At 35.3% G+C, this 25,927-nt stretch overlaps 2 protein-coding genes across 4 annotated transcripts in view; both read left to right on the forward strand.

Moving 5' to 3' along the window:
- The window catches only part of LOC127880488 (galectin-8-like), a 118,857-nt gene that overhangs the window by 57,427 nt on the left and 35,503 nt on the right, over positions 1 to 25,927 (forward strand). The gene's annotated exons all lie outside the window — the stretch shown is intronic.
- Positions 1 to 25,927, forward strand: part of LOC127880487 (galectin-8-like) — a 48,694-nt gene that overhangs the window by 14,985 nt on the left and 7,782 nt on the right. The window contains exons 2-4 of one of the 3 annotated variants that reach the window (XM_052427776.1): positions 14,952 to 15,037; positions 20,056 to 20,269; positions 20,997 to 21,746. The exons of the other annotated variants lie outside the window; for them this stretch is intronic. Coding sequence (XP_052283736.1) covers positions 14,952 to 15,037; positions 20,056 to 20,269; positions 20,997 to 21,113 — 417 coding nt within the window. The 3' untranslated portion in view covers positions 21,114 to 21,746. Of the gene's footprint in view, positions 1 to 14,951; positions 15,038 to 20,055; positions 20,270 to 20,996; positions 21,747 to 25,927 lie in introns of those variants that run through there. 3 annotated transcript variants of the gene reach the window in all.

A 25,927-nucleotide genomic window follows, 5' to 3' on the forward strand; every position in this document is an offset into this window, starting at 1 on the left:
AATATATCGCAATATATTGCTTACTTGTACCAGAATTATAACTCGCAAATTACCCGATAATCCCGTATATTCCAGTTTTAAAGCAAATTCTGATAAAAGTTTACTAAAAAAATGCTCAAGAATAACACAAAACACAAACATTCACCAATTTTCTTAAAGGGATCTTTTCACGCTTTGGTAAATTGACAAAATTGAAAAAAGTTGTTTCAGATTCGCAAATTTTCGTGTTAGTTATGATATTTGTGAGGAAACAGTAATACTGAACATTTACCATGCTTTAATATAGCCATTATATGCATCTTTTGACGATTATAAAACCTAAAAATTATAAAGCGTTGCAACGCGAAACGATTGAATAATTTGGAGAGTTCTGTTTTTGTCGTTAAATTTTGTATAACTACGAAGATTGCTTATATAAGGTATAAAATACGTGAATCATGTGTACTCGGCGGAATAGCTCAGTAGGCTAAAGCGTTTTTACTTCAGGACTCTGGCAGGACTCCAGGGGTTAATGGTTCGAAACCTGCTCCGGGCAATGTTCTTTTCCTTTTTTTAATTTTATTCTTGATTTTTTACTGGAGCTTGTATGATCCAATGTTTACATTTATCAATATAAAGCATTTAATGAATAAGTTAAAAAATGCCAAAATCTGTGAAAAGGCCCCTTTAAATATCAAATACATTTTGGCATTTGTTACTATTTAAAGATGTGATGAAATAACTTCCAATCGGGCGTTTTTTTTCCCACTGAGCACGCGTAAATCGCCTGATGTGATGTTCCCGTTTAATAAAACACAAATACACCCACACTTTGCACGCGACGTTCTACATGTCTGTATAATTTTCGCGCGCTTTTTATTAAGAAAAAGAACAAAGCACTTTTTTTATTGTCGCGTTAGCATTACATTTCGGAAGCGTGTTTCCGAAATTCGGATTACAAATTTAATAATGCTCATTTCAGAATCGAACGAAACATTTAGTTGTGCGTAATAAATTCAACGATAATTCGTTTAAAAGCATAGAATGAATGCTCCCATGTAACAACGCTACTCTGTATAATAGACTTTTTAGAATGCCATTTTTACGTAACAATTTATTTTTACAAAATACCGCTTTGTTTTGTTTACCTTGATATCATTATTTTGGATGGCTTTTCTGAACGAAATGTAGATGCATGTTTGTAAAATTTTCGTACCGGTATGACGAAAATCGTATCACAATACAATATGCGGATTGCGTATTGCGATATATACCGATATACCGGTATATTGTTGCAGCACTAATGGATACGTACCATCAGAACAAACAAGCCTATTAGTTTTGTAAAATGCTTCCAATATGACGACACTTCTAATTATAGCATGTGGGCAAAACATGCATGCTTTTCATGCATGGCAAATACTGCGTTATGATTTGAGCATACTTATTTCTACCAGGTAGACTCCCCTAAGGGGAGAAGCTATGGGTAGACTGGCTAGATTTTCTAAATATTTTGCAGAATTAGCATGTTTGAGATGTGCACACGCTGGCACTAATGTTTCCGGTCTAGTTGATTATGCCATTTGTTTTGAGAAAAAATAAAAAAATGTGTTTTCGCCAATAGTGTCCGCAAATTTACAAAATTTATCGCCACTCTTCTAAAACTTTCGCATTTGGCGACAATTGAGCCCTGTTGTCAATAACTTGCTTTCTGTCTGTAAGTTTTGCTTCCTTTTTTATACAAGACCTGTATGAAATAGATTTGCTCCTTAATTCCATGCACAGAGTTTCTTAAAAAAAAGTTTATCACTTTTTATGTCCCCAACTATAGTAGTGGGGGACATATTGTTTTTGCCCTGTCTGTTGGTTAGTTGGTCTGTTGGTTGGTCTGTTGGTTGGTTTGCGCCAACTTTAACATTTTGCTATAACTTTTGCTACATTGAAGATAGCAACTTCATATTATGCATTCATGTATATCTCATGAAGCTGCACATTTTGAGTGGTGAAAGGTCAAGGTCATCCTTCAAGGTCAGAGGTCAAATATATGTGGCCAAAATCACTCATTTTATGAATACTTTTGCAATATTGAAGATAGCAATTTGATATTTGGCATGCATGTGTATCTCGTGGAGCTGCACATTTTGAGTGGTGAAAGGTCAAGGTCATCCTTCAAGGTCAGAGGTCAAATATATGTGGCCCAAATCGCTTATTTTATGAATACTTTTGCAATATTGAAGATAGCAACTTGATATTTGGCATGCATGTGTATCTCATGGAGCTGCACATTTTGAGTGGTGAAAGGTCAAGGTCAAGGTCATCCTTCAAGGTCAGAGGTCAAATATATATGGCCCAAATCGCTTATTTTATGAATACTTTTGCAATATTGAAGATAGCAACTTGATATTTGGCAGTCATGTGTATCTCATGGAGCTGCAAAATTTGAGTGGTGAAAGGTCAAGGTCATCCTTCAAGGTCAAATATATGGTTCAAAATTGCTCATGTAATGTCACTTCTGCAATATTGAAGTTAGCAATTTTATATTTGAAATGCATGTGTATCTCATGGAGCTGCACATTTTGAGTGGTGAAGGGTCAAGGTCAAGGTCATCCTTCAAGGTCAAATGTCATATAGGGGGACATTGTGTTTCACAAACACATCTTGTTGTAAACTGTAATTCAAAGTCTGGAATATCCTTTATATTTTGATAATTGTTAATGGGTAGAGCATATTGAAGTTTAATAGCATCATTTTTTTTCCTGTCCATATGACCAGGTTTATGAAAAATAATTGCTGAAGTTCAATTTAATGTAATGATTAAGTGATCAGATTGAAGACTTGGTACAATTTCAGTTGATTCAAAATGTTGCAATAAGTCTGACGTGATTAAAACAAGATCCAGCCTAGCCTGTTGTATTGGACTTTTTCTACAACAAGTAAATATTGTTTTGACTGGTTTTGTTGTCGAAAGGGATCTGAAAAATTGTAGCATTTAATTTATTGTAAGTCTTTTATGCGAGCCTAAGGATTAATCTGTTTGTATTTAAAGTAATCTAGTACAGGATCTATAGCTAAGTTAAAATCACTACATAAAATATAAATAAATAAAAGCATCACTTTCATGTCTATGAAGTACTTCAAATATATCAGTAAAAAAAGAAGGCGAGTCAGTATTTGGTCCATATAAAATGATGAATGTAAAGGAATATCCATTCACACACATATCAAGTGCAATAAAATTACCATGAAAAAATCAGCAACAGAGTTGTGTCCTTTATAGTCTGTGCTATTAGGTATGAAAATAGCTGTTCACCTAGAATTAAATGAACAATTGCTTAAAAAGCATTCAGATCCCCATTCTGAATTAATGGTACTATACATATCAGGAGTGAAATATGTGTCCTGCAGACAATATTTATTTCATGTGTAGCATCTAATTCTTTGAAGTAATTAAAAACCTTTAGCCTCTTTTATTTCCCATTTAATCATCTGGACCCAGTAGTTTGTACACTAGGTTATTTTAACACCTTGGCTAGCGCTAACCGCTGGTTAAAGTTATGCAAGCCAGTGTTTTTTTTCACTTATAGGGGAATGGTGGCGGGGCCCGTCCAAAAGGGAAAAAATGCGTCGTTTTTTTTGGAAAAGGGGAAAATTAAAAATTCACTTGTTTATATGTAATGATATTTATTATATTAATACACATGTTTGTATGAATATAATATTCACAGCTGAATGTCTTTGTCCTTTTTCTTAAAATTAAAATATATCAATGATTTTTTCAACATTAGTTTCAGACAGTTCAGCCTTCATGCACAGTCTCAGTTTTCTTAGCCATTTTGAGTCTAATTGGGATCTTTTAAATCGATAAAATGGCAAATTTGAGCATTTTTTATCAATAAAATGGACCAAATTGGAATGCTTTTATCCACAAATATTGACACAGTATAGATACATAAGGCCTTTTCTTGGCCATTTTGGGAGAAAAATGCACTTAATGTGAAAAGTCCACTGATTTGGGAAAAACTATTTAATATAACTTTATAATAATTCTAATAATTCAAAATAATATAAATTATAGTTCTATATTTTGTTAGCTGTTTATGAAATAAATTTGAGATATATTTATCATGATTATGAGACTGTTCTTTCAAAAAAAAAAAAAAAAAAAAAAAAAATATTTCTGGAGGGGATTTTTTTTACAAAATTGGGGAAAAATATATACTCTTTTTTTAGGGGAATGGGGTCGAATATCGGCCCCGAAATTGCCATAAAAAACACTGCAAGCTAATATTAATATTTCATAAATAACGGGATTGAATATAGTTAGGTCAAGATTTTGTTTCTGTTATTTAAATGATATAATATTTTATACACGATGTTTGAAAATAAGTTGAAATAAAACATATAGATTAACGTTATATACAGTTGTAGATGCCTAGATGGACACGAAAATGTATTAATAGTTAATAATGAAGATAATGTTATTATGGCTTTCCTTAAAATTTGAAAGCCCAAAACAGCATCTACTAACCAAATTACCGGCTTAAATACCTTTTTTGTTGGTGTAAAGGCCAACCAATTACATGTACATGTTCTTTTCGTTGATAATGCTTTTGTTATATAAGTATTGGCTGATAAAACAATTGTTTTTTTCACCAACATTGATGAATTGGGTGTTAAGGTGTTAAAACTATGAATAACCTCAGTGACAAAATAACGGATGAAACAGTTTAAACAAGTTCTCCCGGCCTTCAGCCAGTAGAGCTAAAAAACGGCTTATGCCAGAATTTTTTTGCCCGTCACAACAACAGAAATTTTCGCTGCTTTATCAGTTTAAGGGTTCATCACACCTGCAAGTGGGTGGGGAGCCTGTCAAAAATTATTTTGTCATAAACTCCATTTATTCAAGTTGTCATGCTTTGAATTTTACATAATCAAATAGATAAGCCTTCAACGAGTGTATTGCAACCAATAAAAGTTAAAAATATATTTAGAAAAGAAGTTATAACTTACAATAGCATGTGTCACTTAACGGGCAATCAAACATCACTTACATCACTTAAGATTTCTTACATGTAAACAACGAATACGTCACGCGCGTATATAGACCTTCTTGAAAAAAAAAATCAAAATCAAGACAACATTTTATTAGTCAGACAGACGTTATTAAACTATATATCATTATTTTATCTAATAAAATAGATAAATCTTACCAATTATTATATTGAGTTTATGACATTGTTTTCAAGAAAGCAATGACCATTACCCCTCCCACTTTTGACAAACTGTGACATGTCTATGCCCTAATATCTAACAGACCACTCGGCCATCTGTGCTCATACAATGAAACATGAATTTACACGGGTACATAAGTCGAGGAATGGTATTCCTGACTGTGGTAGAAAACATTAAGGATGTTTGAATTTACACGGGTATATAAGTCAAGGTATGGTCTTTCTTGCTATGATAAATATCATTTAGGATGTTTGAATTTACACGGGTACATTATTCATGGTATGGTATATCTGACTTTGGTAAATAACATTCAGGATGTTTGAATTAACACCTGTACATAAGTCAAGGTATGGTAATTCTGACTATGATAAATAACATTTAGGATGTTTGAATTAACACGGGTACATTAGTCAAGGTATGGTAATTCTGACTATGATAAATAGCATTTAGGATGTTTGAATTTACACGAGTACATTAGTCAAGGTATGGTATTTCTGACCTTGATTAATAACATTTAGGATGTTTGAATTGACACGGGTACATGAGTCAAGGTATAGCATTTCTGACAATGATAAATAACATTTAGGATGTTTGAATTTGCACCGGTACATTAGTCAAGGTTTGGTATTCTGGACTATGGTAAATAATATTTAGGATGTTTGAAATTACACAGGAACATTATTGAAGGTATAGTATTTCTGACTGTGGTAAATAGCAATAGGATGTTTGAATTTACACGGGTACATCTGATAATGATATATAACATTTAGGATGTTTGAATTTACACCGGTACATTAGTCAAGGTATGGAATTTCTGATTATGGTATAAATAACTCTAAGGGTGCAAGAGGTTACAAAATCATTAATCGGTTAACCTTTTTCCGTAACTGGTCATTAACCGGTTACCAAAATGCCTTAAGTAGTTTAAATGATTTATAGTTCGTAAAAAATGTCATACAGCTCGAACCGCTCTGTAGAAACAAAAGTAATTTCAAATTTTAATTGCTTGCGTTGATAACATGCCATGAGTTTCGTAATAAAATGTACTATACAAATTATTTTCATAATTTTGTGAATTTATGCTATATATTTTATTTATTTTTCCTGCGTAAATTCATAGGAGTAAACAATTAAAGAACTACACAATGTTCATTTTTACGTTTTATAAACTTATTTTTGGTTGGGCTACTTATATTACGTTTGCGTCATATCGCTCACAAAAATGGCGTGTTCCGTTGTTCATTCTGTTATAATTTTTGAAACTCAAATTGCCTTAAATTAAGAAATGTTTTTTCCCTTTCAATGCGACGTAAAGTGGGCTATGTGTGTTCAACGAATCCGCAGACTCTTCTTATTAGATAATTGCATATTTTGTTGTTTGCATTTTAGCGTTTGTAGACGAAGTTGTATCGTTTGATTTTCATTTTACAATAAAAAATGTGTGTAAAATAAAGGACACAAATGCAAATTAAATTAATTTTGAACGAAAGGTATGTTGAATATTTAATATAATAAGTACATTTATGTAATAGCGAAGTAACTAAGTATCATGATCTCGAATACTGATAGTTACTTATGTTTGTTAATGTACCATAGCGCACAAATTTTACGCAATTACACAAATACAAAATTGAATGGGTTTATTTTTTAAATAATTCTCATTGATGTTTAATTATTTAATTAGTTAATAATTTTTTTTCTTAAATAAAACTTGCATCGGACAGTAATGGTCGAATTGTTGGACGTACATTATCATAATGATATTATTTTTTTATAAACAAAAATGACGTTAACTCGTAAAGATTGTAACTACGAATGCAATTCTTCATAAAATTGTTACTTATAAACACGGTATTTTTGCAAGCAATCAGTGTTGGATATTGGTTAACAAAACATCACAATAAGCTGTCCAATGTCTCAACTCTTTTTTATTGCGAGTTCAATAAACGTGGCAATTACGTCTTCGCTAATAGATCCCACTCACCGCAGTTCGCTAGTTAAATTTTAGCGAGTCAAAAGACCAATAGTGTCAGTTATCAAAACGTAGCCCCTATTTGTTATCACAAAGGTATTGATTAATTGCTTTATTACTTTGATTGTTGACAGGTTATTTATTACCGGCGATGGTGCGGCCTGTTGTTCTTACTAGTCGCCAACGCAAGTTGGCAGTATGTCACGCGAAAAAAGTAAACACATATGAATTATTCCATGAAAAAAACAACATCAAATATTTTTTTCCAGGTTAACCTTTTCCAAAAATGTAACCGGCTAACTGGTGGTTTCGGCAGGTTAATTGTTTAGCCAGTTAACCTCTTGCATCCCTATAAATAACATTATAGGATGTTTGAATATACACGGGTATATTAGTCAAGGTATGGTATTCCTGACTATGATAAATAACTTTTAGGATGTGTAAATGTAAACGGGTACATTCGTCAAGGTATAGTATATTCTGACTATGATATAACATTAAGGATATTTGAATTTACACAAATATTATATATATTACCATATATTAGTCAAGGTATGGTATATCTGACTATGATAAATAACATAAAGGATGTTTGAATTTACAAGGGTACATTAGTCAATGTATGGTATTTCTGTCTATGATAAGTAACATTTTAAAAGATGTTTAAATTTACACGGGTACATAAGTAAACATATAGTATTGCTGGCTATGATAAATTACATTTAGGATGTTTGAATTTACACGGGTACATTAGTCAACAAATGGTATTGCTGACTATGATAAATAACATTTAGGATGTTTGAATTTAAACTGGTACATTTGTCAAGGTTTGGTATTCCTGACTATGATAAATAGCATTTTGGATGTTTGAATTTACACGGGTACATAAGTCAAGGTATGGCATTTCAGACTATGGTAAATAACATTAAGGATGTTTGAATTTACACAGGTACACAAGTCAAGATGTGGTATATCTGACAATGATAAATAACACTTAGGATGTTTGAATTTAAACGGATATATTATTCAAGGTATGGCATATTTGACTATGATAAATAAAATTTAGGATGTTTGAATTTACAAGGGTATATAAGTCAAGGTATGGTATTTCTGACTATGATAAATAACATTAAGAATATTTGAATTTACAGGGGTACATTAGTCAAGGTCTGATATTTCTGACTATGATGAATAACATTAAGGATATGTTTGAGTTTACATGGTTGGGTACATCAGTCAACGTATGGTATTGCTGACTATGATAAAAAGATTTAGTACAATTAAGTTAAATGTACACGGGTACTGGTGTTTTATCAGTACCATTATGGTTTTATGAGTTAAATCTGATGCATCGCCAAAGAAATTCAAATTTATAATTTCAGGTTTTTAAATCAGCAAAAGATGCATATAATGGATAATTTAGAGCATGGTAATTGTTCCGAATTTTACTGTTTCCTCACCAAATATCATAACTAAAACAAAAATTTGCGAATCTGAAACAACTTTTTTAAATTTTTTCAATTGACCAAAACGTGAAAAGGCCCCTTAAATGCTTTGCAAAGCTTATACCATTCCATTGGTGTCCACTATACATTCTTCTTTCTCCTCCCTATGAAAATTTTGTATGAAAGTTACTAATGAAGTTATGTTTGGATGTTAGCATTAAGGATCATGTCAATGTTTTGGATTTTTTGTTTCGTTTGTTTATAATGAAGTTATGGACCTAAACATTATTCAAAACTGCACCCCAGTCGAGCGTTGGCACCTGTTGTGCGGTGCTCTTGTTATGAATGATATACTGACTAAGTATATCATTCATAACAAGAGCAACGCACAACAGGTATAGTATATACTAATATACTTGGTATTAATTTTTGTGAGGTGACATCCCTTACCAAAATGACTTACTCCCGCTTATATGCGGCTTATATGCAAAGTTTAAAGGGAGTTATATGCGGTTTATAAACCGCTTATAAGTCGCATAATAAGCATTCAAATGTCTTGTGTAAGCCAGATCTAAGTTTAAAGCAGTTATAAGCGAGATCTAAGGCTTATATGCGGTTTATAAACTGCATTATAACTCCCTTAGAACATAGCCAAGACTATCCACTGTTTTCTTTCGCTTATATGCGGCTTATACACCGCTTATACACCGCTTATATGCCCCTCATACATCTAATTCAAGCCTCAAACTGACCAATCAGTTGACATTATTTGTCACATGACCCAGATTGACCAATCAGAGCAACACAATAACAAGTTTGAAATTTTCAGTCAAACACTGGTGTGTGTCTTTTTTATAATTTCTAACAATGATGCCCAATAGAGAGGTAAATATATAAATCTTTCTAATCAGATAATGTTAATGGTGTGTATTTTATTGAAATTAAACAAAATAACACACTCATCAACCTATGCTGTTAGTCTTGTCTATGCATGTATGCACTGTTATTTGTTATGCCCCTCTTCGAAGAAGAGGGGATATATTGTTTTGCACATGTCGGTCGGTCCGTCGGATGACCCCTATTGATTTTCAGGTCACTAGGTCAAAGGTCAAGGTCACAGTGACTCGAAATAGTAAAATGGTTTCCAGATGATAACTCAAGAATGCTTGCGCCTAGGATCATGAAACTTCATAGGTACATTGATCATGACCAGCAGATGACCCCTATTGATTTTCAGGTCACTAGGTCAAGGGTCAAGGTCACAGTGACTCGTAACAGTAAAATGATTTCCGGATGATAACTCAAGAATGCTTTCGCCTAAGATCATCATGAAACTTCATAGGTATATTGATCATGACTGGCAGATGACCCCTATTGATTTTCAGGTCACTAGGTCAAAGGTTAAGGTCAAAGTGACTCGAAACAGTAAAACGGTTTCCGGATGGTAACTCAAGAATGCTTACGCTGAGGGTCATGAAACTTCATAGGAACATTGATCATGACTTGCAGATGACCCCTATTGATTGTCAGGTCACTAGGTCAAAGGTCAAGGTCACAGTGACTCAAAACAGTAAAATGGTTTCCGGATGATAACTCAAGAAAGCTTACGCCTAGGATCATGAAACTTCACAGGTACATTGATAATGACTGGCATATGACCCCTATTGATTTTTTGGTCACTAGGTCAAAGGTCAAGGTCACAGTGACTCGAAATAGTAAAATGGTTTCAAGATGATAACTAAAGAATGCTTGCGCCTAGGATCATGAAACTTCATAGGTACGTTGATCATGACCGGCAGATGACCCCTATTGATTTTCAGGTCATTGGGTCAAAGGTCAAGGTCACAGTGACTCAAAACAGTAAAATGGTTTCCTGATGATAACTCAAGAATAATTAGGCCTAGGATCATGAAACTTCATAGGTACATTGATCATGACTGGCAGATGATCCCTATTGATTTTCAGGTCACTAGGTCAAAGGTCAAGGTCAAAGTGACACAAAACGCCTTCACACAATGGTTGCCACTACAACTCATAGTCCCTATGGGAGGCATGCATGTTTTACAAACAGCCCTTGTTATTATTATTCTTGTACTCCCTAAAACTCTTGCAGTATATTTTAAAGCCACACAACTTATTTTGCATAGTAAATTTAAGTATAAATAAGACTTACTCCAGGACTCCAGGGGTCAGTGGTTCGAGCCCTGTTAAGGTTTACTTTTTTTCATTTATTAAATATTATTCTTGATTTTTAGCTCACCTGATTGCTCAGGTGAGCTTTTGTGACTGGTCTTTGTCCGTCGTCCGTCCACATTTATTTGTAAACACTCTAGAGGCCACATTTTTGTCCGATCTTCATGAAACTTGGTCAGAAGCTTTGTCCCAATGAAACCTTGGTCATGTTCAAAACTTGGTCGTGCCGGGTCAAAAACTAGGTCACTAGATCAAAAAAAAGAAAAAACTTGTAAACACTGTAGAAGTCACATTTTATTCCCAATCTTCATGTAACTTTGTCAAAATGTTTGTCTTAATGATATGTTGGTTGAGTTCAAAAGTTGGTCCTGGACGGCTGAAAAAACATGACCGCCAGTGGGCGGGCAGTTTTCCTTATTTGACTATAGAGAAACCTTGTAAACACTCTAGAAGTCACAATTTTTGCCCAATCATCATGAAAGTTGGTGAAAACATTGGTTTTATTGATATCTCGAACAAGTTTAAAATGGTCCAGATCGGTGAAAAAACATGGCCGACAGTGGGCAGGGCATTTTTCTCTATATGTATATAGTGGAAACATGTGAACACTGTAGAAGTCACATTTTTGTCCCAATTTTCATGAAATTTGGTCAGAACATTGGTTTCCTTGATATGAGAGTTGAGTTCGAAAATGGTTCCAGTCAGTTGAATAACATGGCTGCCGGGGGGAGGGGGGGCAGTTTTCCTCAATTGGCTATAGAGAAACCTTGTAAACACTCTAGAAGTCACAATTTTTGCCCAATCATCATGAAAGTTGGTCAAAGCATTGGTTTTTATTGATATCTCGGACTAGTTTGAAAATGGTCCAGATCGGTGATAAACATGGCTGCCAGTGGGCGGGGCATTTTTCTCTATATGTGTATAGTGAAAACATGTGAACACTGTAGAAGTCACATTTTTGGCCCAATTTTCATGAAATTTGGTCAGAACATTTTTTTCCTTGATATGAGAGTTGAGTTCGAAAATGGTTCCGGTCAGTTGAATAATATGACTGCCGGCAGGGGAGGGAGCAGTTTTACTACTTTTGCTATAGAGAAGCCTTGTTAACACTCTAGAAGTCACAATGTTTGCCCAATCATCATGAAAGTTGGTCAAAACATTGGTTTTATTGATATCAAGGACGAGTTTGAAAATGTTCCAGATCTGTGAAAAAACATGGCCGCCAGTGGGCGGGGCATTTTTCTCTATATCATATTATGTAAATAGTGAAAACATGTGAACACTCCAGAAGTCACATTTTTGGCCCAATTTTCATGAAATTTGGTCAGAACATTTGTTTCCTTGATATGAGAGTTGAGTTTGAAAATGGTTCCAGTCAGTTGAATAACATGGCTGCTGGGGGGGGGGGGGCAGTTTTCTCATTTATATAGTAAAAAAAGCTTGTGAACACTCTAGAAGTCACATTTTTTGCCCAATTATCATGAAACTTGGTTAAAAGATTGGTTTTATATATATATATATATATCACATAATTAATGCCATAATTATTGCCTTTAGATTGTACAAATTTTCATTATATTATACAAAATCCTAGTAAACACTTTAGAGGTCACAATTTTGTTTTAGATTTTATGAATCTTGGTCATAATATTAATTTTTTTTAGGCAAAGTTTGATGTTTGGTAAGGGGGGGGTCAACTCAAAATATAGGTCACCAGTCAAATCTTACAAAAACAAAATCACTCCATATGCCAGAGTTTTGGTTTAATAATAATGAAACTTGACCAGGATGTTTTTCTGGACAATATCTAGGTCAAGTTTTACGTTTGGTAAAGATTGAATGAACCGACTCCTCTCAGGTGAGCAAACTAGGGCCATCTTAGCCCTCTTGTTTACTGGAGCTTATTGGATTCAATGTTACATTTATCATTATAAAGCATTTAATGACAAACTTCAATACATGCCAAAATCTGTGAAAAGGCCCCTTTAAATAGACATTTATATGCATGATGCATCTGATTTGCTTCAAAAAAGAGCTTACAATATTACTATGAGGTCGATGTTTGCACTTAACTTAAAATATTGTTTCAAAGCTCTCTTAAAGTTTGTGCGTTTGTAGCTTGGAAAAATCTCAAAGATACCATAAGGGACTATTACTAGAATGACTGCCCATAAGAGGGGTCTAGATAAAAGCCAGAGACTTAAGATTAAAACTAGACATAATCATAATTTCCGTATTGTTTGATAAACATATATCGATATATATGCTGTCCTCCTCACGCTCTGGAGTTCCTGACGTTGATCCGATCGGTGGGCATTTTCGAGATGTCCCATAGTAACACTGAATGTACCAAGAAAACAGTTGGGAAAAGTCTCAATCTTTAATTGTCTCATACGTGTTTGTCTTTCAATGCAATAAAAATTAAAATATAAATCTTAATTGTAACATATAATTAAATATTACATGTAATATCCACAACCTCAATTGTGTTTCCTAAATGAAGAAGTGTACATGATTTGAAAGTCTGTCAATAATTAGTTTTGATATAACAACACGCCTTTGTATGGTGCTTTCTTTCTTTTTAACCCCCCGGATCTAATTATCTCCAAGCTTTAACCTTAGTTAAACTTTTGCAATCACTTTTGCAATATTGAAGATAGCTACACTTGATATTTGGCATGCATGTGTATCTCATGGAGCAGCACATTTTGAGCGGTGAAAGGTCAAGGTCATCCTTCAAGATCAAAGGTCAAATATATGGTTTCAAAGCGGCGCAGTAGGGGGCATTTTTTTCTGAATAACACATAACTTGTTTAAATTATCCGCTCATCTACGGCCAAATACGAACATAACCGATTGTGGCCTATTGCTGATAGGGCTTTGATATGATTTGATATGTTAATTTTAATTCACAATATGAAAAGTAGATACATCCCCTGTGTACAATGTTAAAGGTCCGTTTAAGCATTGAACACGATAGAGTTATAGCAGGTTTTTTTCCACTTTTTGGGAAGATAGCCCATGGCTTTGGAATTGGGAATTTTATCGTCATTTTCATGAAATTGGGAAAATAAATTCATAAGCCTTTTTTTCCACACGAAAAGTCCACTGATTAGGGAAATACTAAATTTTACATAACTCTTTATAATCATTCAAATTTAAAGAACAAAATCATATAATACTTTGTTAGTTGTAATTGAATTAAAATTGAGATAAAATACGCATTAGACACTTCTTTCAAAAAAAAAAAAATTTTTTTTTTTTTTTATAAATTGGGAATTTTTTGGCACATTTTGGGAAAAAAGTATACTTTTTGGGATTGGGAACATAGCCGCATAGCCGAAATTCGGCTATAAAATCGGGCCAAAAAAAACCTGTATAGTCAATTTGTTTATGAAATGTTCATACAGAGTTTCGATCGGAAATTGAGCGTTGAAAATTAAACTACACAATTCAAGATTGATTCACTATGATAACACAATTAAACCCACGGTTTCAATCGTGATGCAAATTGAGAAAGTGCGTCTGTGTACAATGTACAAGTCCATATTCAATGCTCTCTGTAACAACAATACATGTATACCATTATGGCTGCTATGTATTTCACATTTTATTCGATTGTATTCATGATATGAACGAGGATTTGGCCAGAATAATACAAATAAGGCTCAATGTTATATTGGCATAATTTATTTTTGTGAAAGTACTGTAGATTGTTTTGGATCCCATTGTCATTTCAGGCATTACATTTACATTGACAATCGAGATGTACAGATCAATTAATCTTTTTTTTCTCACTCTATATAATAATGTAAGTAAATCTTTGAAATAAAAACATTTCTTGAGGTAGCGGCAGTACAAGTTGCTACATCTAGTCTGTGCCTTGAGTTTATGCTCCCCATAATGCGAAATGATTATTAAGTCATCAGAACAACAAACGTAAAAGACACATGTCACATAATATAAGTATTTTGCCATTACATCATGTAACGTAATGACTCGTTTGATATAAACAATGTGTTTCACCAGTTTCAAAAATTAAACCCAAGTAAATGTGTTAGAAAGTATGTCTTTAACTTGTGTAAACATTTAACACATTTTTTGCATATCAAAATATACTCCTTTTTCAGTCCATCCCGTTTCTTTACAATATGGGTAGCATTTCCCCGGGAAAGATGATCTTCATTAGCGGATTTGTTCTTCCAAATGCCAATCAGTAAGTCAGGATTTCAGTGAAAACTAACATTTGAAATCAAAGCAGGTTTATAAAACAATTAAATCTTAATTGACCATACCAATTTCGGAAAGCTTTTATTAAGCAGGGACCATTTTGCGCAGCTCGGCATACATTGAATGCACTGTATTTATATGTATGCCTGTGTATGTTGTACCTAACTGTTTAATTTTAGCTCACCTGAGCACAATGTACTCAGGGTTAGCTTTTGTAATCGCCTTTTGTCCGTCGTGCGTTTTGCGGCGACAACATTGGCCTTGTTAACAATCTAGAGGCTACATTCATTGTACAATCGTCATGAAATTTGGTTAGAAGATTGGTCTCAATAATATCTTGGATGAGTTAAAAAAAATGGTTATGTTTGTTCGAAAAACATGGCTGCGAAGGGGCGGGGCATTTTTCCTTATATGACTATATACATTGTTTGGCTATAGTAAAATCTTGTTAACACTCTAGAGGCAACATTTATTATCCGATAGTCATGAAAGTTGGTCAGAAGATTCATCCCAATAATATCTTGGATGAGTTTGAAAATGGTTTCGGTTTCCTTGAAAAACATGGCCACCAGGGGGCGGGCCATTTTTCTTATATGGCTATATATGGCTTTAGTAAAACTTTGTTAACACTCTAGAGCCCACATTTATTGTCCGATCTTCATGACATTTGGTCAGAAGATTGGTCTCAATGATATCTTGGATGAGTTCGCAAATGGTAACGTTTGCTTAAAAAACATGGCTGCCAAGGGGCGGGACATTTTTCCTTTTATGGCTATATATGGCTATAGTAAAATCTTGTTAAAACTCTAGAGGCCACATTTATAGTCCGATCTTCAGGACACTTGGTCAGAAGATTTGTCACAATGATATCTTGGATGAGTTTGAAAATGGTTTTGGTTGCTTTAAAAACATGGCCACTAGGGGGCGGGGCATTTTTCCTAATATGGCTATATATTGCTTTAGTAAAACCTTATTAACACTCTAGAGGCCACATTTATTGTCCGATCATCATAAAACTTGGTCACAAGATTTGTACCAATGATATCTTGGACAAGTTCGAAAATGGTTCCAGTTGTTGAAAAACATGGTCACCAGGGGGCGGGGCATTTTTCTTTATATGGCTTCATGAATCTTCATGATATGTTGTCAGAATATTTGTTTAAATAATATCTTGGATGTGTGTGAAAATGGTTATGGTCTGCTCAAAAACATGGCTGCCAGGGTGTTCACTAGTCCTGAAAGTTGGTAAGCACATTTTTTTCTAATTACATCTTGGACTGCACAGAACAGGCCCGTTCCTTTGAATCTCAGGTGAGCGACTTAGGGCATTTCAGGCCCTCTTGTTTATTAAAGGGACCTTTTCACTGTTTGTTGCATGTATTGAAGTTTGTCATTTAATGCTTAATATTGATAAAGGTAAACATTGGATCTAAAAAGCTCCACTAAAAAAACAAGAATAAAAGTAAATAAAAAGAAAATAAAGTAAATATCAACTGAGCTCGAACCACTGAGCCCTGGAGAAAACGTCTATCGCTTAGACCACTCAGCCATCCGTACTCATACAATGAGTGGTGTATTTTTTTACTTTATACAACTAATCTTCTTAAGTACCACAAAATATAACGACAACAACAGAACTCTCCAAATTATTCAATCTTTTTTAAATCATCAAAAGATGTATATGATGGATTTTTTAGAGCATGGTAAATGTTCAGTATTACTGTTTCCTCACAAATGTCATAACTACAATGAAAATTTGCGAATCTTAAACAACTTTTTTTGATTTTATCAATTTACCAAAACGTGAAAAGGCCCCTTTAAGCAGATCAGTGTAGTCTAGTTTAGCAATATAATGTATGATGTTGCCGGATCCCCGCACAAAAAGGATTATCAATGAGTCATTCCAGAACATATTCACAAACGTACTTTTCCATCATATTGACAAACAGTTATCTAGATTATAATAGAATATTTCGGCTATTCAATTCCATTGTTATGTGGAACTTCAAATAAACTTTATTACGGACATGGTAATCATATGACATTAATCCTTCACCATAGTGCACGGTTTGACTACGTCATTAAGAAGTCTGTGGGAATTTCATTTTTAGCCTAGCACAAAAATACTTACATGTATAAAACACACTCGTTATGTGAATAACTTCTACAATAGCAAATTCCCAGAGAATAATCAATGATATAGTATTAAAACATGTTTTATTGTGCCAAGAATGCATGAAAGACTTCTGATCCATATCCTTAGATTATATATATTAAATGGAAAGATTTGCGGAGCGATCAACGACTCATCTCATCTTCGAAGGTTGTCCCAACCAGCTTCCTCCAGGCGTTTCAGTTCTGGGAGAGTCTCTATAGCTGCCCCCATGTTTGGTCTATCTGCTTAGCATCTGCATCCAGGTCATGATTCCAGGTTTTTCTAGGCCGCCCTGTCTTACTTTTTCCTTTGGGGTTTCCATGTGAGGAGATTGCCTTGTCGTATTGGATGCAGGCCTGCAAAGGGTGTGGCCTATTCTCCACCAACGTCTTTGAAGGATGTCTTCTTCAACTGGCTGCTGCTTTGTTCTCCATAATACATCGTTGGGGATCTTGTCTGGCCAGCGTATCTTGAGGATCTTACTGAGGCAGGTATTGATGAAGACCTTTATTTTGTTTTGTTTTGTTCTCCAGATCTCTGCTCCATAGAGGAGTAGTGGCTTCACGATGGTTTTGAAGAGCCTAATCTTGGTGGTGATGCCAATGTCACTGGATTCCCAGATGTTCTTCAGCTGATGGACGGCTGCTTGTGCTTTACTGATGCGGGTTCTAACATCTGCATCCGTTCCTCCCTGGTTGTCCAGAATGCTACTGAGATAGGTGAAGCTTTCCACCTCCTGCGCATTGGCTTGGACTGTGATGGGTGTGTTGTTCGATGCGTTGGTCCTGAACACATTGCTCTTCTCTCTGTTGATGGTGAGAGAAGGCCCAGTCTAGCTGAGTTGTCCGCTACCATGTTTGTCTCTTCCTGCATCTGTTGTTGGGTGTGGGAGAGAAGAGCTTAATCATCGGCAAAGTCGAGGTGTTCCAACTGTTTCCACAGTGTCCACAGAATTCCATTCCACTTCTGCTTCCTCAGTGTCTTCATTACCCAGCCTATGGCCAGCAGGAACAGGAAAGGTGAGAGTAAGCAGCCTTGCCTCCCACTGGTTCTCACTTCAAAGGCATCTATGAGCTGTCGGCCATAAACGATTCTGCAGTTCATTCCTTCATGATACTTCCTGATGATGTTGGTGATCTTTCCTGGCACTCCGTTGTGTCTCAGAAGTGTCCAGAGGGACTCCCGGTCAACGCTGTCGAACGACTTTTCATGGTCAATGAGGTTGACTTGCAACAGTGAATTCCACTCCTGGGTTTGTTCAATAATGATGCACAGGGTTGGGATCTGATGCGTGCACGATCTCCCTTGGAAAGCCTGCTTGTTGGTCACGGAGATGCGGATCTACTGCGTCTTTCATTCGGTTCAGCAGGATGTGATTAAATACCTTTCCTGGGATGGACAACAGTGTGATTCCTCGGTAGTTGGAGCAGGAACTTAGGTCTCTTTCTTAGAAAGCTTGATGAGGTAACCCTCTGTTGGAATTTCCTCTTCTTCCCATATCTTGCCTAAGAGTGTGTGTTGTAGGTCCACACTGGTCTCCACGTCAGCCTTAAGCGCTTTTGACGGTTTGCTGTCTGGTCCTATAGATTTACCGTTCTTCAATTGCTCAATGGCGCTTCTGATATATTCCTTTGTGGGAGTGCAGCACTTGATTGGCAGATTGCTTTTAGCAGGCAGAATCTCCGGTGGGTTCGCAGAAGCTGGCCTGTTGAGTAGCTCCTGGAAGTGCTCAATCCACCTCTTCTGCCTTTCGTCATCTGTTATTACTGCTCCATTTTTGTCCCTTACTGACCTCTCTGGCTTGGCAAACTTCCTTGCTTATCTCTTGGTGATGGAGTACAGATCTATAGTTCTTTTCTAAAAGGCTGCCTCTTCTGCCTCTGTTGCAAGCGTCTCTTGGCAGTTCCATTGTCTGCTCTAATACTTCGCTTGACGCTCCTATTTGCTTGGGTGTACTCTTCTTGTGCTTAAACTTTTTGCGGCTCGTGTTCTACTGTTGTTTACACTTGCCTTCTTTTCTCGTCTTTCCTCAAATTTCTGAAGCGTCTCTGCTGATACCACTCCTTGTGGCTGTAAGATATAGAGCCCAGTACTTCTTGACATGTTAAAGTCACTGCTTCTTTCTGGTCTGGCACTTGTCTCTTCTTCAAGCAGCTCCTCTTGGACCTGGAACTTATTGGCGAGGGTGACTTTGAACTCTTCTTACTTCCATGTGTCTTTCAGTGTAGCAGTGGTGTAACATTGGCGTTGGCTCGCCCCCCTGTGCAACTCTTCTTCATATTTAAGTATAAGGCGACAAGAAGATGATAGTCCAAAGCCACGTCTGCTCCCCGCTTGAAACATACAGCCTGAAGAGAGCGACGAAACTAACTTGCGATGCACAAGTGGTCAATCAGGTTCTCCGTTGACAGGTGTGGTGACACCAAAGATGCATTGTGTATCCATCTGTGATGTAAAAACACTTCATCCGATGACCAGGTTACTTGTGGTGCACAGGTCAGCGAATCTCTCCCCGTTGTCGTTCATCTCGCCTAACCCTTGCTTCCCCATGATCTCATATCATCAGTTGACACTGCCGATCTTGGCGCTGAAGTCACCCATTAGAATGATGATGTTTCTCTTTGGTCTGTCTTGTATGATGGTCATGTAGGGTAGCTAGCCCTACGCCAAACCCTCCTCCATTTTTCAGCGCGGGCTAAGGCACGTCCTTGGCTGAGTTGATCAATGACTACTACTGGATAAATGCAAACATATACACGAATTTATTGCAGACTATTTTAAAACAATATACGTTTGTTTTACCAATATGACAACTTGCAAACTATCTGCATAATTTCTTTCAAATTAAGGTTCCATGTCGACTTCGAGAACAAACCGTGGGGAACAGACATTGCTTTCACGTGCGTTTTCCGGCTTATCCCAAAGGAAGATCATAACGTGATCGTGCTAAACAGCTTAACTAACAATACATGGGGTCCAGAAGAGCGCATAACCGAAGACTTCCCCTTGGCCCCAAAGGATTTCTTTGAGATGACAATAAACGTGGAGCAAGAAGGATTTAAGGTTGTGTTTTGATTTTGATTGAGATTTTTTCCGTATTTCCCAAGTTATTTATATATATATATTTTGACATATTAATTATTTTCTAAGAATAACCAATCCAAGCGCTTCAGTAGTGACTATACTGTTTTGCATTTATTAATATGCGTCCCACTGAAGAGCACTAAGGCATTGGAATGTTATTTTCGGATGTAATAAAATTTAATTGTTGACATTAATTCAATTTGATTGTATAAATAGTTTCTTATCATATGTATTTGTATACGTTATTATGTGCAATACGGATTTGTTCACGAAGTTGTCAATTTAAGGCTCTTTTTAGTGACACAGTCCATTTTGAAACAGATGTAGGATTAGCTTTAGTATATATATTTCGAAATAAAATACTGCGATTAAGCTTGAAGAAGAGTCTCTACATATTTATAAAATCCGCAAAGATTCACAGATCTGTGAAATGTATTAAAGTGTGGTTGGGATGCTTTTAATATTTCCACGACTTTCTTCAATTGTATACTTCTTCCAAAATCAACGACAGCATCTTAAATGTTTCAAAAATTTGGATTTGTCAAGCAAATGTGCTTGGCTAAATAATATTCAGACCGACATGTGCCGGTACTAATTTAAGATTCATATGTACTTTATCAGTGGACGTATTTTGTAAGCCAAAGTCGACATACGAGAAACACGTTTCCGTTTTATAAAACACTTATCAATTACTTTTGACTTGTAGGTGTCTGTGAATAACAAATCTCATCTGACCTACAGCCATAGATTGAAACCACTGAGTCAATTCACACATCTGCGAATAGGAGGTGATGTCATTCTTAAAGAAGTTCGATGCCAGTAACGTCACAAACAAGTGTGATGTCTCATATATTACAGTACTGTCAAAACAATGGGATCAATGGAATTATCGGAGTGCTTTACGTGTCATCACCTAATTAGAACTTTCCTATATGTATTTAAATAGTTACCAATGTAACGTTAGGAGTATCCCAGTATATATATGTATACATAATCTACAATCAGGAGATGTAACAATATTGGCATGAACTTGTAGAACATATACTGATAATGTGAAATGCATTTTCAATAGTCTAGACGATATTAAGATCTTCATTTTAGTTTTATATGTACTGTTATAATTTTGAATGTCTGACTTAAGTTGTATACTACTGTTTTAAAACAATGTTTACTCGACATTTCTTGCATCGATTGGTATAAACAAACAATAACTTAAAGTTTTGACCTACATTTAAAGGTTTGTGTGTTGTCTGGTAGATGAAAAAATCGGTACGCTTGAGTTAGAGTTAAGATACCTGAGCATTCCACTTCAAGCCAATGGTAAATTTAAACATATATATCTATCTATAATTATTAGCCATTAAATTGCAACCTATAATATATGTTTGTTTAAATATGTTCAGAGCAGATTAATAGCAGTTTAAGGGCCCCCACTGTCTCAATTGTTCTTTAGCAAAATAAACTGAAAAATGTAGAAGAATTTTGTTCTTATTATGGCTGTTATTGTGAGGTTGTATTTCTTTGTTCAAACAATAATATCGGAACATATACGAGAGAACGCGAGACTGGCTTCGTGCAGCGTCGGAAGAACGAGGTTTTTATGAGAACTACGTCGTGCTTCCGAAGCTGCCCGAAGTGAATCTCTTGTTCGCACGTTAATGTTCAGATAGTGTAGCCGTAAATTCACATGGAATATATTGTGACATAAACAAATAAAATCGAGCATATTGTATCGCGTTAAATTTATGTTACCAAACCACATCTAGCGTTGAAATTTAGGCTATTGCTATAAGGTACATTAATTTGGTATGTGTTAACTTTATTTTTCCAAATATTGCACGATTCGGAAATGTTCGTTGATTTTGAGTGTTTATGCATTTTATTTAACACACGCACCCTGTCACAAGAACTTTGTCGATCGTTGATGTTGCATACATGAAATTTGATAATGAAAAGTTAATATCGGACAACACCTTTCAGAACTTAATGAAATCTGGAAATAGAGAGCAGAAGTTAATTATAAAATATTGTTTCAAAGTAAACAATTGCATGTTATTGATTTCTATTAATGGAATTCATGTGACTCTTTACCGAAAGAAAATGCAAATGATGTAAATACTCTATTTTGTAGAAGAAAACAGCACATGAATCATGCAAACTTATCCGTGTACACAGGTTAATATGACGGAATATGCATACAAGAAGAACAGTTTACTAGTATAATAAGGTTTGAATATTAAAATGTAGTTTTATTTGAATAATTGATCTGCGTTCGTTAAATAAATGTTCATAAAACACGTTGAAGTTTACTTGAGCGAACAATTAGATGTAAATATGAACTCGTTTGCAGCTTGTCAAACTAAATCTGACATTAATTAATCTCTAAACAATGGTACAGTAAAACAGCACTTACTTATCTATGTAGTCCTTAAACAATTACTGTAAAATTGCTCCAAGTTTCACTTTTATATCTAATCAAAACATGTTGCTGTTTTTTTTCCAAACACAAATGTAATCGAAAATGTGTTTTGATAATATATAGGGACATTCGGATTCAATTGAAACATTATATTTGACAGAATCGAAATTGGTTTGCAAACTGTACAGACATTATCAACGCATTATACGGTATATACTTGATAAGGGATTTTTGGTTGTTCGCGTAGCGAACAGCTAATGTTGTTACTCAAAATTTCAAGTCGGTTCGGCTTATCTACGGAAAGCCTACTACCTGCCACACTTGCCGTATCCGCGCGAAAAAAGTTGTATAATTTATTCAACAGGGTTGAGTTCTCCAACTATATTCATTCACAATTGGAAACATTATATGAATATCGTGTTAAATGTAATAGTTTCGAACGGAACTTATATAGAAAAGAATCAATAAACAATGATTGTATTGTACGTGTCGCGGAAGAGTTTGTTTATGAATGATTAAGATTGTTTATGAATGATTAAAATAGTCCACTTTCTGTTGCGTCTTCATGACGTAGTATTTTTGCCTAGCTCAAATTCATAATCTGTGGCTATTAATAGATGCGGCTGCCGATAAACAAGGGAAACAATTAAATATAACATGAAAGATCTGTTTCGTAACCTCGTTCATGCTTCTACAGCGGGGCTTTCTGGGAAACGTTCTTTTGTTCTCAACAGATAGCGGCGATCTTTTGTATTTACGGGTGCTAACAACGCAATAGTAGAATGTTAAGCTTGTTTATATTCACAGTTCTCAATTTATAAAACGTTGGACATGAGTAACTACAGGTAGACTATACACAACCTCAACAATGCTTTATAATCGCTTAAACCGAAAACGACTAAATAGAACAAGAAATATCTTTTAAAAATGTAGTCGGCGTAATCGCTGACTTTGAAATAAAGTTTGCAATTTACTTTTCTAAATAAATAAATAAAATGAAAACACAAGTTTAACAATTGTTTGTTTGTTTTTTCTCTTGTAAGTTGCATATTCACCGCATGAAATGTGTGTTGTCAGTGTTAAACCACACATTAGTGTAAGTAGATAAAATATATACTAAGGGAGTGCACATAATATGTGTCTTCACATGCCTTATTATGAGTATATTTCTTCACTATCGAAATATATCGTATGATTATATTTGATTTAAACGCAGTTTTCTTTCGGCACATTTAAAACACACTTTCATAGCCCGGCCATGCGAAAATGGGTCTTATGCGTTTCGGCCAGCGTTTCTTAAACCCAACATGTGCATTTGCTTAGTCAGGTCATAGGCGATGCTGTTCGCTATAAAATCACTCAATATGTTATTGTCTCATTATGTATCTCCTGACCAGACTGAGAGATGCGCAGGCTGAGTGGGCTATATATGATGGGCGCATATGGAATAAAGCCACTTTCGCATTACGAGGGTCATTAAAAATCTAATTGCGAATTGTAAATGGCACATTTTAGCACAATGCTTTTCGATATAAAAATTGAATTCAAAATAGCAAACTTGTAAAGCTGAAACAATATTATTGCGCTGTATTGTATAATTCTAAGTAGGAGTATTTAGTAAGAACTATACACCGATTAGTTAGGTCGAAGCCCATGGGGTACATTGTTTACACCTGCTCAACACAACAGCGTGTCGCGGTTTTTAAGGCAACTCAGCGAGTGTTCCTAAGAACCTCTCAAATGAGGATAAGTGTTTTTCTTCCCTTTAAAGGCACCCTTCGCCGTGTGAAACACGATGCATTTCATGGTTAAATGGATCAGTAATATGTTCCATAAATATTACCGAAAGAATTCGGATTTTTAACCAGGTTTTCCGAAGGACGGTCATTGGACGGTGATTCGCGCGAAAGAATTACGTCGATATCGCCATGGTCAAGGTCACACTTTGAGTTCAAAGGTAAAATAAATGGCCATAAATGAGCTTGTCCGGGCCATAAAGATGTTATTCATTGTGAGATTTTAAATTCATTTGGAACATTTGATCACCGTCATTGGACGTTGTGTCGCGCGAAAGAATTAGTCGATATCTCCAAGGTCAAGGTCACGCTTTGAGTTCAAATGTAAAAAATGGCCATAAATGAGCTTGTCCGGGCCATAACTATGTCATTTATTGTGAGGTTTTTAAATCATTTTGCACATTTGTTCACCATCATTGGGCGGTGTGTCGAGCTAAAGAATGACGTCGATATCTCTAAGGTCAAAAATGTCCATAAATGATCTTGTTTGGGCCATAAGTATGTCACTCATTGTGAGATTTTAAAATTACTCGGTACACAATGATTGGACGGTGTGTCATGCGAAAGAATTACGCCGCTATCGTCAAGGTCACATTAGGAGGTCAAAAGTAAAAAATTGCCATAAATGAACTTGGTCGGGTGATAACTATGTCATTCATTGTGAGATTTTAAAATGACTCTGTACATTAATTTTGTTCACAGTCATTGGGCGGCGTGTCATGCGAAAGAATTCAAGAGTTCAAAGGTTAAAATGGCCATAAATGATAATGGCATTATAATTCTTAAAACTCGCCATCAATTAGCTTCTCATGTTTTGTGAAGACAACATGCAAAATATTCTGTGTCAATGCAGCATGTAATGGGTATACGTTACGGCTGTGACAAAGCTCTATTTAAAAAAAATATTTTTTTGAAAACCTGGTTTTGTGTCCCTTGCTTTAACTCAATTAATGTAATGTGAATTGAACTATTTTTGTTTTTCATATTTGATAAAGGGCAATAACACGTTTTTACTCTCCATAACAGCATTCTCAATATTTTGTTAATTTGAGAAATACTATCACTAGTAAACAATTAATAACCAACATGTTTCAAAGTATAAAGCGCAAACAATTGAACATGGTAGAGCGGCATATTCGAGTGTTTGTGTTTATCTAGCAATTTAACTATTCAAGATGACGTACAATTCAATTTCAATCGGCTTCGTCCGTATTGCCCTCGCGCGAGCATTCGCATGTCTTGTCTTTTTCCGTATGTTGTTTTTGGGCGGCTGTTGAAATTCCTTCGAGTTTTAAAAGTCAACAACAAACACTTTTAGAAAATGACTTTCCATGGCGGAAAACATGACGTCAGAAGGAATCTCTTAACAACGATTGCCATACTTTTAATTTAAAGCTTAGCAACACCATGACACATAAACAC

This window comes from Dreissena polymorpha, chromosome 5 (assembly GCF_020536995.1).
Source record: "Dreissena polymorpha isolate Duluth1 chromosome 5, UMN_Dpol_1.0, whole genome shotgun sequence".
Lineage (NCBI taxonomy): Eukaryota > Metazoa > Mollusca > Bivalvia > Myida > Dreissenidae > Dreissena > Dreissena polymorpha.